This window comes from Ursus maritimus, unplaced genomic scaffold (assembly GCF_017311325.1).
Source record: "Ursus maritimus isolate PB19 unplaced genomic scaffold, ASM1731132v1 scaffold_29, whole genome shotgun sequence".
Lineage (NCBI taxonomy): Eukaryota > Metazoa > Chordata > Mammalia > Carnivora > Ursidae > Ursus > Ursus maritimus.
This window is the reverse complement of record NW_024425452.1, coordinates 15,172,848-15,187,618: the sequence shown is the minus strand read 5'-3', so window position 1 is coordinate 15,187,618 and position 14,771 is coordinate 15,172,848. Positions and strand designations below refer to the sequence as shown.

The following is a 14,771-nucleotide window of genomic DNA, read 5'->3' as shown; positions in this document are numbered from 1 at the left end:
ATCAATTTCCTTTTCAAAGGAAATTGTGGTGTTGTGGCTATCAAATCTTTCCCTTCCCCTTATGGAATTATTCAGTCCAAAAGCTGTTCAATGGGTTCAAGCAAAGTAGTTATCTGTGCTGAGGAAGAGGGCTGCAGAGATGGCCCACTTCAAGATGCCAGAACGTGAGTATGTTAAAGAAGGTCTTGCCAGGGGAGAGCAAACAGGCAGAAAGCGCCAGAGCCCAAATGGAATAAGAAAGAGTCTAGGTGGGAAAGACAGTTCAAGCATGGCATCAGAGCCCAAAAGTGATGAAAAAGGCTATCACACAGAGCAGTGATCCAGAACAAGGTGTTGAAGCCCCGTGGGTGAAGAGAGTATCCCTACAGGGGTAGCTGAGCATGGGGTATAGAAGCCTAAGTATCGTGAAGAGAGTATTCCTTTAAGAGAATGGCCTGCTTTGGCCGGGTCAGAGTCCAAACAAGGTTAGAAGGATGTGTAAGCTCTGTAGCAAGACAGCCCAGCAAAGAATGTTGGCACACCCTCCATGGAGTGAAGGTGAATTCTGCGCAGGAGAAAGAGAAGCTGTAGAGACCAGAGGCTGTATGACTGGGTTAATTACCTATGTACATAAAGCTCAGTGTGATATATTTAACAAAACCTTTTTTGTTTAATTTTAAAAAATTAAATTTTAAAAAATTTTAAAAGTTTACATACCTTACAAACTGACTCTGACTCCAACTCCATCTTAGACCCATTCAAACTGGGTGATGAAGCAAGAATCTCTGGTTCTCGGAGACTCTTTTCTTCATCACTTATCTAAAAGGAAATATATTTTATACTGTTTAAAAAAATTAAAGTTCTTAAAAAAAAGAAATTAAAAAATTCTTTCCTGTTCTAATAAGCATTCTATACTTTTATAAAAATTTTAAAATCCTGGTATCCCAAATCATTCCAATATGAGTAATAACTCATTATTACTATTGTTAAGAAAGCCAAAATATGAAAGAAAATTTAAATTCAATATACTTTCAAACTTCTACTCTGCCAATTTCTGAGGACATATACCAAAAAAACAATAAACAAAAAACCCCAAAGGTATTACAATAAGAAAGATATTATAATAAAAACTCAGGTTAACACAGACTAACAACAGTTTATGGGAGCATAACAATCTAATTGGGAACATCATCCCAATTCAAGAGTTCTGTTAATTTATTAAAATATGTATCTGCAATTAAAATAGTTTAACTATTTCCCAATTTTCCAGTCATACAAAACAACTTCAAATTTAAAACATCAGCTTTTCTAGGAACAACTACAGATCTACTATCTCAGACTGATTATGTCTTTAAAAATAAAGATCTGACTAGATAAAAATTTCAAAATTCTACAGAGAAAAATAAAAGATCTGTAAATGAAGATAAAATATAAACCAAATACTGAGGGGAATATTTATATCCTTTAACATCCAGGTTACTCTCAATAAACCCCTAGGTAGTAGGAGGACATAAGTACTAGTAATCTAAAAGCAAAACACAGACGATAACCACATAAGTGACAACAATAAAAGTAAATTAAAATTCTACTCTAAGTGTCAAGATGATCAGCTTTTGTAGCTTTCCTGATCACTTTTACAGTAATCTATGGTAGTTAGGACTGGCTAGGTTATGGTTCAGTAACAAAGAATTTAAAATTTTTAGCAGCTTAACAAAAAAATGGTATTTCCTGCTTTTCTACATGTTCATGACAGGGTGGTGGGGAGGCAGTGGCAGGGAGCAGGAAAGCTTCCCTACCAGTGGTTCTCACCAAGCAACCAGATGGCTTAGGCAAGCTCCAATCTCCTGCATCACAGGCAGAAGGAACACGAATGGCAAACTGGTTCTTCCTAAGAGTTATGCAGGTCAATTCCATTCACTTTTCATTGACAAAAGCATATCATATAAGCATGCTACCTTCAAAGGACCAGGGAAGTATAATTCTACCAGTTGCCCAGAAAGAAGAGAATCCAAATTTACTGGTCAATAGTATCAAAGATTACTGCAATATTCTTCTAGTCACCAATTTACAGTTCACTCAACTTATGCTACAAAATACATTTACTCCTATCACAAATGAGACAATCTAAAAGTTCTATACAGTATGGCATTAATCTCAAAGTTCAGCGTCCACATATGATGCTTACAGTCCCTATATCAGAAGAGAATAAACCTTCTCTTGTTAAAGACAAAATATCTATCCTCTCCACTTACACACATATACATACACACCTCCCACACATATACACTCAATAAACAGTGCTAGAACAGGGGCAGAATAACCATGGTAAACACTCCCATTTAGGAAGGGAAAGATGGGGTGCCTGGGTGGCTCAGTCAGTTAAGCATCCTATCACTGACTTTGGCTTAGGTCATATCTCAGGGTCCTGAGACTAAGCCCCATGCCAGGTTCTGCACTGAGCATGGAGCCTGCTTAAGATTCTCTCTCTCTCTCTCCTCCCCCCCATGCTCCTCCCCCCCTGGAAAGCATGCACTCTCTTTTAAAAAGGGGGCGGTGAAGAATGGGGAGGGGAGTAAATTAAAATAATGCAGTAGTTTATACCTATTAAAATGGAAAAAATTTCAAAGATTTAGAAAACACAGTGTCAGAACAATCTGTGTGTAGGGCACTTTGACAATACATATCAGAAAGCCTTAAAACAAGCAGATCCTAACAATTTCACTTCCAGAATTAGTCTGAAGTAAATAACAGGAGATACACATATAGAAACAATTTCTTTTCCTCACAATGTTATTTACAATAAGAAAAAAAAAAAAAAAACTCAATGTCCAACAACAGGTATTTGAGTTAATAAATTTCAGTAGAACTTGATGTTTCAGTAAAGCAAGCTATATTATTCAGATCAATCTCTCACAAAAGTCAAAGAAAGAACAATGAGAAAATTTTTAAAAGCATCTTCTTTAGGGGAACGTGGGTGGCTCAGTTGGTTAAGCATCTGCCTTCGGCTCAGGTCATGATCCCAGGGTCCTGGGATCTAGCTCTCCAAGAAGCTCCGTACTCAGCAAAGAGCCTGCTTCTCCCTCTCCCTCTGCCCCTCCCCCCGCTCATCTCGCTCTCAATCTCTCTCTCTCTCAAATAAATAAATAATAAAAGCATCTTCTTTAAAGCACAGATTAATATATATATAAACTCAGGCTCAAATGAAAGTGGAGTATCTAACAAGAATCCTTCTGCTCAAATGCCATCAGTGAAATCCCAAGCCCTGAACTTGTTTCAAGGTGGTCCCCGAGCCAAATATCCCAGACACCTGGCAGAAGCAAACTCAAATCCTCTATGTAGGAAAGCACATTCCAGCATGCCTCAAAGGATTCCTGCAAACTCGTCTTCAAATACAATGTCAAGCATACTGTATTTTATAACAAGCTCACAATAAAACATCACTTCGTGAGTAATAAGAGAGTAAGACTCAAAGTATACAGATAATAACTATATTAATATGTGTAAAGAAATAAAAGACAAATGTGATGATAGCTGCATGAATGGGAAACTATAAAAAGTGATTTGTGAAAGAGATTCATTCCAGAAACAGACAAAAAATTCAAGAACAGAAATTAAAAACTCAGTGGAATCATCAAAAAATGCCTTCAGTTGCAGTAATTGTGGACTAGGTGATTTAGACCAATTCATCTGCATCAAAGTTCTCATAGGTTACTTAGGAACTGCCAGACTTACAGATAAGCCCTGTCACTGAAAGCCTACTTTTATACTTGCTAATCCTGGGAAAGTAAATTCATGGAAACCCTGCCAAAAGTGGAAACTATGCCCTACTCTCTAGGACACTTAAGGACTTAGGTGGGTGTGAACCAGAAGTTTATCAGTCTTCATATGGATCTGCAGCCCAGTATCTAATTATCTAATGGGCCAGGGACCTCAGATTTTGGATTTAAATTAAAATTATCCTGAACTAGCACTTCCTACAGGCCCATGAAAGAAACAAATGAAAACCCTTTGGGAAAAAGATGTAATCCTCCTACATTTCAATACAGTACTCCAAATAACTGCCCAAATACCATCTCCAGCACACAAAAATAACAAAGCACACATGGAAATAAGACCCCATGAATGAGAACCAGATAGGTAAGACCAAAAAAAAAAAAAAAAAAAAGGGTAAAAACTGAAAAATAAAATTGTCATTATTCACAGATTTATATGATTAGTATCCTTAGAAACAGAAAAATCCACAAATAATTAGACTTACTGACCTAATTAAATATGATTTCTGGACACAAGTCAAATACAAAAAAACCATTTTGTATTTCTATATGTCAGCAGCCAAGTTCAATAATGGAATTTTTTTAAAGCTCCCATTCACAACAAGATTAAAACTATCAAGTACCTAAGAATAAATCTAACAAAAGATGTTCAAGGCCTTCACAAAGAAACTATAAAACCTTACTGAGGGAAACTGGAGAAAACGAAAATAACAAACATGTGCCAGAAGACCAAATATTGCAAATGTACCAATTCTCCTCAAATTGACCTATAGATTCAATACACTCGCAAACAAAATCAGAATAGCTTCTGCATCTCTGTGTGTGCAGACACTTACAAGTTGATTTAAAAATGTATATGGAGGGCGCCTGGGTGGCTCAGTTGGTTAAATGACTGCCTCCTGCTCAGGTCATGACCCTGGAGACCCGGATGGAGTCTGCTTCTCCCTCTGACCCTCCCCCCCCATGCTCCCTCTCTCCCATTCTCTCTCTCAAATAAGTAAGTAAAATCTTTAAAAAAAAATGTATATGGACATGCAAAGGACCAAGAATAGCCAAGACAGAAGAAAAAATTTTAGAGGAGCGCCTGGGTGGCTCAGTCGGTTAAGTCTCCGACTCTTGATCTCAGCTCAGGTCTTGATCTCAGGATCATGAGTTCAAAACCCCATGCTGAGCTCCATGCGGGGTGTGGAACTTACTTAAAAAAATAATAATAGTAAATTAGGAAAACGATAATCAATCCAATAGAAAAATGAGCAAAAAACATGAACATGCACTTTACAAATGAGAAAATTTAAAGGGTGAATAAATATATGAAAAGACGCTCAACCTCCTTAGCCATCAGGTAAGTGGAACTTAAAATTATAGTGGAAAAACTCCATGACATAACACTACACAACCATTAGAATGCTAACATGTAAAAAATGGGGGGAAAAATGTTGGTTAAGGTGTGGAGGAATTGGAACTCTCATATATTGTTGGTAGAAAATAGATGATCCAGCCACTATGGGAAAAGTTCCAGCACTTTCTTATCAAACTAAGGATATCTGCCCCTATAATTCAAAAATCCACTCCTAGGTAGTTACCCAAGAAAAATGAAAATACATGACCACAAAAAAGACTTATTTGGTCCCATTTATATAAAGTTCCAGAAGAGGCAAAATTTCATGTGGTAGAAAAAGATTTGAATAGTGATTGCCTTCTGGAGAGCAGGAACAGGGATTTTTCTGGAGCACGAGGAAACTCTCAGAGTTGATAGTAACATTCTGCATCTTGGTAAGTCTCAGTTGTACACATTTATGCATTTGTCAGAACTCACGAATGGTACATTTAAGAGTTGTGCATTTCATTGTACGTAAGCTTTACCCTAAATAGAGAGAGAACTGTTACCGAACACTGAACTCTAGCTTTCTTTCTTTCTGTACACATTTATGCATTTGTCAGAACTCACGAATGGTACATTTAAGAGTTGTGCATTTCATTGTACGTAAGCTTTACCCTAAATAGAGAGAGAACTGTTACCGAACACTGAACTCTAGCTTTCTTTCTGTCAACAGCACTCTTGCAAACATGGTGAACATTCCTAAAACCAGCTGGACCTTCTGCAAGAAGTGTGGTAAGCACCAACCCCACAAAGTGACATAGTACAAGAAAGGCAAAGATTCTTTTTATGCCAGGGAAAGCAGCATTATGACAGGAAGCAGGGTGGCGAGAGTGGCAGACTAAGCCGATTTTCTGGGAAAAGGCTAAAACTACAAAGATTGTGCTGAGGCTTGACTGTGTTGAGCCCAACTGCAAATCTATGAGAATGCCATTGGGAGATGCAAGCACTCTGAACTGGGAGGAGATAAGAAGAGAAAGGGCCAAGTAATCCAGTTTTAAGCTTCATTCTTTGTTATATTATGAAGACAGTAAAAGCTTGAGGTTATATTCAAACAAACAAGCACTGAACTCTAATTAAGGACATGCAAGTATTTGGTGGGAACTGTACCTTTTTCTGTAACTTACTCTGAAAGAGACTTACTCTGAAATGGATCGATACAGGAATAGAAAGCAAATGATAAAACAAGCATAGAAAATGTAAATTGTAGAACCTAGATAGTGCATACATACAGATACTCACTGCAAGCTTCTTCCAACTTTTCTACATGCTTGAAATTTTTCACATTACAATTTTGGAGGCCAAATAACACAATGAAGATACTATTATACACTCGCCAGAACTAAAATTAAGTTGGACAACACCGATCAGAGTGTAGAGCAATGGGACTCTCATAACCTACTGACAGGAGAAGAAATTTGTATAAATAGTTTAGAAAATCTGGCATTACCTCACTAATCGAAGGTAAACATATCTCATAACCTGGCAATTTTTCTCCTTAAGTATATACACTACAGCAGAAATAAACAAACTTTTTCGGGAAAAGACCCAACAGTTAAAATTTTAGGCTTTGCAAGCCACAAGGTCTCTTTCACAAGTACACAGTTTGTCATTATGGCAAGAAACAAATGGATATAGCTGTGTTAAAATAACACTATACTTATGGACTCTGACGCTTACTTTTTTTTTTTTTTTTAAGATTTTATTTATTTGACAGAGACAGACATAGCAAGAGAGGGAACACAATCAGGGGGAATGGGAGAGGGAGAAGCAGGCTTCCCGCTGAGCAGGGAGCCCGATGCGGGGCTCGATCCCAGGACCCTGGGATCATGACCTGAGCTGAAGGCAGACGCTTAATAACTGAGCCACCCAGGCGCCCCATGAAGCTTACATTTCTTATAAGAATTTTCCTTTGATAAGAAATGTTATTCTTAATTTTTTTCAACTGCTTAAAAATGTAAAAATCAATCTTCACTCACAGGTTATGCAAAAACAGACAGTGGAGAGAATCTGGCCCATGGGCCATATTTTGCTGAGCCCTCTCCTAGAGCAATGGATTTCAAGAGATACTATTATAATCACCTAGAATTTGTTAAATTACAAATGGCTGCACCCCACTCCTAGAGCTTCTGATTCATTATCTCTGGGGCAGGTCCCAAAAATTATATCTCTAACAAGAAATTCCCCAGTGATGGGAATATTCCCATTCTCAGATCAATGGGAATATTCCAGTTCTCAGATCACTGCCCAGTATACATCAAAGACACATATAATCATGAAGCAACATTATTCATAATAGCCAAAACTAAAAACCCAAAAACACATTAAAAGCAGAATAAAAGTTGTATATCTGCAGTATAGACTATGGCATAGCAACAAAAATAAACAACTTCATATAATACGCGTAAGTCTTAAAAACATATTAAGCAAAATAATACAGGTACAAAATAAAACATACCTCTTTGTTCCATTTATATAAATGTTCCATTTATATACCCATTTATATAAAAAAAAATACCTCATTGTTCCATTTATATAAAGTTTTGTCTTAATAAGGAAAATTACAGTTTAGGAATGAATACTCAGGTGGTCAACGCAAAGGAAAAAAGGTAAGGAAGTGATTAACATAAAGTCAGACTTCAGGGGTTTCCTCTAGGAGAGAGAAGACAATTGGTTGAGAAAGCACAAGGAAGTCTGAAGAGTAATAGCAATGCCTAATTCTCAGATGACAGACTTAATAATAATCCACTAAACCATATGTTTTTGTTGCACATATTTTCTGGATATGTGTTATACTTCTTACTTTTTAAAAAAGTGAAATAAAAGTGAACTGTGTTGTAATGAAATATAATACAGTCAGTAAAATTCTTCTTAAAATTATGAATATTTATGATTACTGTTATAGAAAGATAGCCATGAAATAATGTTAGGTAAAAGTACATTAATACAGTTAGGTGAGAACAAATTAAACCTTTAAGAGCTTACATGTCTGTGTCTGTACATAAGTTTACGTGTGGGGGAAAGTTCAGACCAAAGTACAACTGTGTAACTCTGGATAAAGGGACTACAGATCATTTTTATTTTCTTCCTTACACTTGCACATATTTTGTTAAATTTATTCCTTACAGATCTCCCGAATGTTATTGTAATGGTGTTTTTTATTCCAATTTCCAATTGTTCACTGCTTCCTTGCATATCCTTTTTACTTTGTTCTTTTACTTCAAATTTAAGAAACTATTGTCTAGCTTAGGTAGTAAAGTGACACTATAGAATCATCACTTTAGGCATGCCTAATGATGTCCATATTTCCCCAAATCTGCTGAGTCTAAGACTAATGCTGCTTAACTACTAATAATACTTAAGCTTTTCTTTCTCTTTATTTCCCTGAAAGGTAAAAATCCAGCATATTTTGAAAACTTCCTTCAAAGGAAATCTTACCTAGATGAATATTATGCTGCAGAAATTGGGGGGGGGGGACACACTCTGGTTGAAGTGAGGCTGGGCCCAAAGCATACCCATCCAACCCACCATGACTCCATCCCTGCCCTTCTGTGGCCTATTTCTAAAGAACACAGGCAGAAAAAGCCTACAAAATAAGTAATTGCACAAACCGTACTAGGAGAAGAATGATGGCACTACTACTGAAACAGAATCACTGGCTGGTAGACAGCTATCTCACCACCGTATAATGGCTTAAAATGTTTGCTCATCAGCTGTTATATGAAAGTCGAAATACAGCAGAGAGAAAGGCAGTCTAGGTGTGTCCACCAGATTATTAAAAAGCCCACAGAGGTTGAGACCCATGCATACGCATGTGCTAGTTACACTAGTTGATACTACTGCATTTAATCATACCAACAACCCTACAAGCTAGATATTATCTTCATTTTACAGCCAATTAATAGAAATAGAAATGAAATTTCCAACTAAAAATTGACACTAAAGTTCACAAGGCATGCAGTCTCCAATAAACAAAATACTACTCTGCAAGAGAGTTCGACAAATATGTAACATCAAGAGAAAGTCATCAATTAAAATTTTCACTGCAATTCTTTTTTGGTAATGAACAAGATAAAAATACGTAAACTAAAAATGTAATACAACCAGATGTCATGATAAGTCTTACAGGTAACAATTTTAAAGGGTGTCACAGCACAAATTATATAGTCAACACTCATTCTACAGTGTTTTAAGTTGAAGCTTAGCCATAGCAAATATTTTCCTAAGAGCTACCACCAGATTATTCTGCCTCAGCATTTGTTTTGTTCATATATGTCTCTATTTAACTGACTATCTACCCTTTCCTTTGCACTCCATAAGGGAAATCCTTCGAAATGCTTCTCCTAATACTCTTTTGGGTTCTAACTAAACAAATCCCACAGCAATACATAATAACAACACTTCTCCAGGGTAATACAGTATCTCCCCTTTCCCTAAACTCAGCTCAAATATTTGTATTAACAATACACAGGTGTTTATAAGCAATTAACTGCTTACCTAGTAAATATCAGGGAAGCAGTGGAAGCACACATCACCTTAATGGTCATATAACATAATCAGTTATAAGACTTTACTTGTTCAAATAGTCTTTTGCCTTAGAAACAGGGTCAAGACTAAACTCTCTTTATTCAAAAGTTTTTGGATAAAAGCTAGAGTATTAAAGAATGTAATAAAGGGGCACCTGGCTGGCTCAGTCAGTAGAGCATGCTACTCTTGATCTCAGGGTCATGAGTTCAAGCCCCATACTGGGTGTAGAGCTTACTCAAAAAAAAGAATGTAATTAGATTTTCTCTCATTGAAATATACACTCCCAAGGGCTCCTAGGTGGCACAGTCGGTTAAGCGTCTGACTCTTGGTTTCAGCTCAGGTCATGACCTCGCTCGGGGTCATGAGACTGAGCCCCACACTGGGACCTGCACTCAACACAGAGTCCACTTATGATTCTTTCCCCTTTCTCTCCCTCCCCCTCTGCTCCCCCCCATGCTCACGCTCACACACGCTCTCTCTAAAATAAAATCTTTAAAAAAATGTTTAATTAAAGAAAAAAAGAAACGTACTGTCCCCAAAAAATAGAAAAAAATTGCCTACTCTTGCTTAGGTTAGAAATAATGAATAAAATTCTAAGGAATTCAATGTGTTTCTAAATCATTCACCTAAAGTAACCAGGTGCATTCCAAATCACACAGCATTCTATCTAAAATTCATGTCATTGCTTGTGTTATAGCCTTTCAGTAAATACTGTTTTTCCTTGGTGAATTAAAAAGTTCATCCATTTGTCACACACATTCTGTATCTTCATTTATCAATTTAGTTATAACCAAAATTTAAAAGGCCAAAGTAAGAAAATTCTCGCTGAAAAATATAGGATGATTTTACAAAACTTTATTAATTAGTATAAACTGCTACTGACTTGATTATTTCAGTATCTAAAATAGGGGCGCAGTCGGTTAACGTCTGCCCAGAGACCTGGGATCGAGTCCCACATCGTGCTCTCTGCTCAGCCTGCCTCTCCCTCTCCCTCTGCCTGCAGCTCTGCCTACTTATTCTCTCCGTCAAAAAATAAATAAAATCTTAAAAAAAAAAAACAAAAAACCCAAATATCTGAAATAACCTCGAGTATTCTCTTCTGCTTTTGGTCTAAAAACTACTGGGAAAATATGAGCACATTTCATTTCCTCAGACTCCCTTAATGAAGTTACCTACTGCATGCCTAGAAAACACCCACCCCCTAAAAGAGCAAGACAGGATTAAATGGTTTCCTGCTTCTACTAACAAAGAATCCTCATGTAAGAGAGTAAAAGCAGACATAGTGGAACAATTATAAAAGCAGAGCAACAGAGTGGAAAATATATAATCTTTAAATGCAGAAACCTGAGTTCAAATCTTATGTTAATTAACCTCTTTGCACCTCAGTTTCTTCACCAGTAAAATTAAGAAAATAATATCTATTTCATGTAGCTTTAAACAGAGTATGAAAAGAGCCTAGAATAGGCATAGCAAACAGCATGCCCTTAATACATGGTCAATATTTATTATTAGTATCACTAATGTTTACAGATTACATTTTGATTAGTTTCTGTTTTCCAGGCATAAATTGAAATGTTTCCTGCAACTAAACTGGTTTCTATAAACTTGTCATTTTATTAAACAAACATAGGACTGGTCTTTAGTGGGTATTCAAAATAACTAAAAAAGATCACTGCAACATCTTACAAGCCAGGTATATCATGCTTCACAAAATAAACATCTTCCTGAAAAGAGGTGTATAAGCAAACTGTTCTAAACGGAATCACATTTCCTGAGTAACTTACATTACCATTCCAGAGATGCTCAGCCCTCACTCTGATTTTCAATTAGCAAAGACCCTGAACATCTGAGCTTTGAAGCTCTTCTCTTTCCACTACTACTCACAATTCCCCACAGTTCAATCCCTATTATCCATTCCCAGTCACCAAACAGTACTCTATGTTTCAAATGGCATATGGTATAATGGTATGTATCTTTTTATCATGCAAAAATTTCCGGGCTTTAACAGTTTGTGTAAAGCTTTATTTCTATATTTTATAATTATACTGTTATAATTATACTGTTTTACATGCTGCCTTACTAACAGAATTAAGGATTTGGGCTTTGTGTATCTTTTTCTTTTCAATATTCTCCATCAAACCAGGAACTGAGAGACCAGTTTCGCTCTGCCAGCACGCCTAAGAGGAGATTAAGACAGAGCTCTGGTGAGGCCAACGCTCCACAGAGTAAACAAGTAAGAGGCTGCCTGCGTAGACTGCACTGCTATTCACCCTGTGCAGAGTCCCTCACTGAGAGAGGGCTGTACATCCCCTACCAACTGGACTCGTGCATTGCCATGTGACTTTGGCCAGTGAAGTGACATGTGTCACACCAAGCAAAAACTTTATAAGCATATGGTTTACCCAATTCTCTCCTCCCTCTGCCACAGCAACTGGTGAAATTTCAGATAAAGCCTACTCAATCAATCTGAGAGTCACAGTGTCAACATGACACGGAGCAGGGCCGAAGATGGAACACAAGAAACACAGAGCATGAACAAGAAACAAATCTTTTTAATAGTCACTGAGATTTAGGGATCATTTGTTAACCACTGCATAACCTATCCTGACTGGCAGAGTGACCTCCATGCTCTTTGGATCCCACATTTTTATCAAGATATTGTGAGCACATACTTCTACTACATGTATTTTTCTAAATTACATACATTACTGTACATTATGTACTCATAACATGCCTTACCCCCCACTCCAAAATGTAAAAGGAATGAGATTAAAACTGTATAAGTTGAATTATTTATTTCCTTCCCACACTCCCAAATGATCATCTTAAGCACACCACTTTAGAATCACCAGTCTATTACAATGGCCTCTAAAGATTTAAATAAGGCTTCCGAGCAATTTCATCTATAAACTTCACATCAACAATATTCAATCATGTTTATAAATATTTGGCCAGAAGTGTTCTACTTGCATCCAAACAGCTTTCTCTCCCTCAGACCCTGGTCCTTAAACAAAGATGTACATCAGATTTGCAGTGGAGCTTTTCAAAATTAGAGATTCCTGGTGCCTTCTAGACCTCCAGAATGAAGCCCAGGTGTATATTTTTGTTAAAGTTCCACTGGTGATTTGATGCATCTCACCAGTCTAAAGAGTAAGTCCCAGGGAAAGAATCCTCTTCTTTTTTTTAAGATTTTATTTTCTTTTTAAAGATTTTATTTATTTATTTGACAAAGAGAGAGAGAGAGGGAACACAGCAAGGGGAGTGTGAGAAAGGGAAGCAGGCTCCCCGCGGAGCAGGGAGCCCAATGCGGAGCTCGATCCCAGGACTCTGGGATCATGACCTGAGCCAAAGGCAGACGCTTACCGGCTAAGTCACCTAGGCACCCCCAAGATTTTATTTTTAAGTAATCTCTACAGTCAACATGGGACTCAAACTCCCAGAGCTGCGATCAAGAGTCAGTCACACGCTCTACCAGTCGACTGAGCCAGCCAGGCACCCCAAGAATCCTCTTTTCTAAAATAAATCTATCACATCCTGGAAATAGCACTATCAATTCTAACATTTGTTTTTTTAATGTGGAATTCTTTCTAAAAACTCTGAGAACTAACTATGTACCAAGCACCATTTCCAGAAGATGGGACCCAGCCATAAATAAGCAAAACAAAACAAAAGTGCTCTCATGAAGCTTACATTTTAATGAGACAGACCATACACAATAAGCAAATAATTATCAGGCAGCCATCTACGATGAAAGTAAAACAAAAAGACGCACTATGGATGGATGGATTTATACTTTCAGATGCATGGTCAATTCGTCTCTCTGAAGAAATGACATTTAAATGGAAACATGAATGAAAACAAGTCAACCATGTAAAACCTGTGGCAAGAGCATCTCAACCAGAGGAAAGAGCCAGTGCAAAGATCCTCACAGGTCTTTTTTCCAGGGAGCAAAACGGCTGGCAGGTTGCAGCAACAGAAAGAAGGCCAATGGAGCGCAGCGATTGGCAGGGTGGTGTGAAAGGTGCTGAGAGTCTATGGAACATAAGAACTAGGATGATCAGTAGGGGAAGAAAGGGGGGGGTAATCAGAAGGGGGAATGAAACATGAGAGACTATGGACTATGAGAAACAAACTGAGGACTTCAGAGGGGAGGGGGGTGGAGGAATGGGATAGACCGGTGATGGGTAGTAAGGAGGGCACGTATTGCATGGTGCACTGGGTGTTATACACAACTAATGAATCATCGAGCCTTACATCGGAAACTGGGGATGTACTGTATGGTGACTAACATAATATAATAAAAAATCATTAAAAAAAAAAAAAGAAAAAAAAAAAAAAGAAAAGTCAGAAAAAAAAAAAAAAAAGAAAGGTGCTGAGAGGCAGAGAGGGCCCTCAGGCCAGGGTGAGACAGCTTTTATGCTAAGAACGGTGCATTAAACAGACGTGTTAAGCACAGGAAAGTCAAGAGCTGATTTACACTGTGATTTTTTTAAGACCATGCTTATGCTGAACAGAGAAGGAACAGTAAGAGGGATCAGAGTGGAAGAAAGGGAACTACTTAGGGGAAAGATGATGGTGGCCTAAACCAGAGAAGCACTGGTAGAAAAAACAAGTGGACGGATTTGGAATATATTTTGGAGTAGCACAGATGGACGGATTGTAAATAAAGAGGATGAAGAAAAAGACAAGAGTTTTAGCCACTGGGCAGATGGTGATACCATTTACTGACTGTTTTTCTTGATCCTCATTATCCACTGTTATTTATACTTTACTTCAATACAGATTTGTCCTATGTGTCTTGCTGCAAGTCACCTCAAATCCTTTGTGGAAAAGGGCATGACATTAATACATGTAAATAAATGATTTAAAGAATTAGTTTTCTTAGAATGAAATACGCCTGTACTAGCAGGTAAAAAGACATGTTAACAATTCCAACGATATTAATACAATTAAATTATTAATAGGAAGACTGTTTAAAATATCCAGGGTACAATGAAACAATTTGGAATCATTTCTTTTACAATGAAATAAAAAATTTGTGGATAACACAAGCAGTGAAGGCAAACATCCTGGTTTTTAATATTGTTATCACTAGTTTTTTTTTTGTTTTTTTT

General features: G+C 37.2%; 1 protein-coding gene across 3 annotated transcripts in view; it reads right to left on the bottom strand.

Moving 5' to 3' along the window:
* PRIM2 (DNA primase subunit 2) overlaps positions 1-14,771 on the bottom strand; it is a 309,655-nt gene that overhangs the window by 247,933 nt on the left and 46,951 nt on the right. For all 3 annotated transcript variants that reach the window (XM_008691748.2, XM_008691750.2, XM_008691749.2), the window contains exon 6: positions 697-798. In XM_008691748.2, the coding sequence (XP_008689970.1) occupies positions 697-798 (102 nt within the window). The remainder of the gene's footprint in view (positions 1-696; positions 799-14,771) is intronic.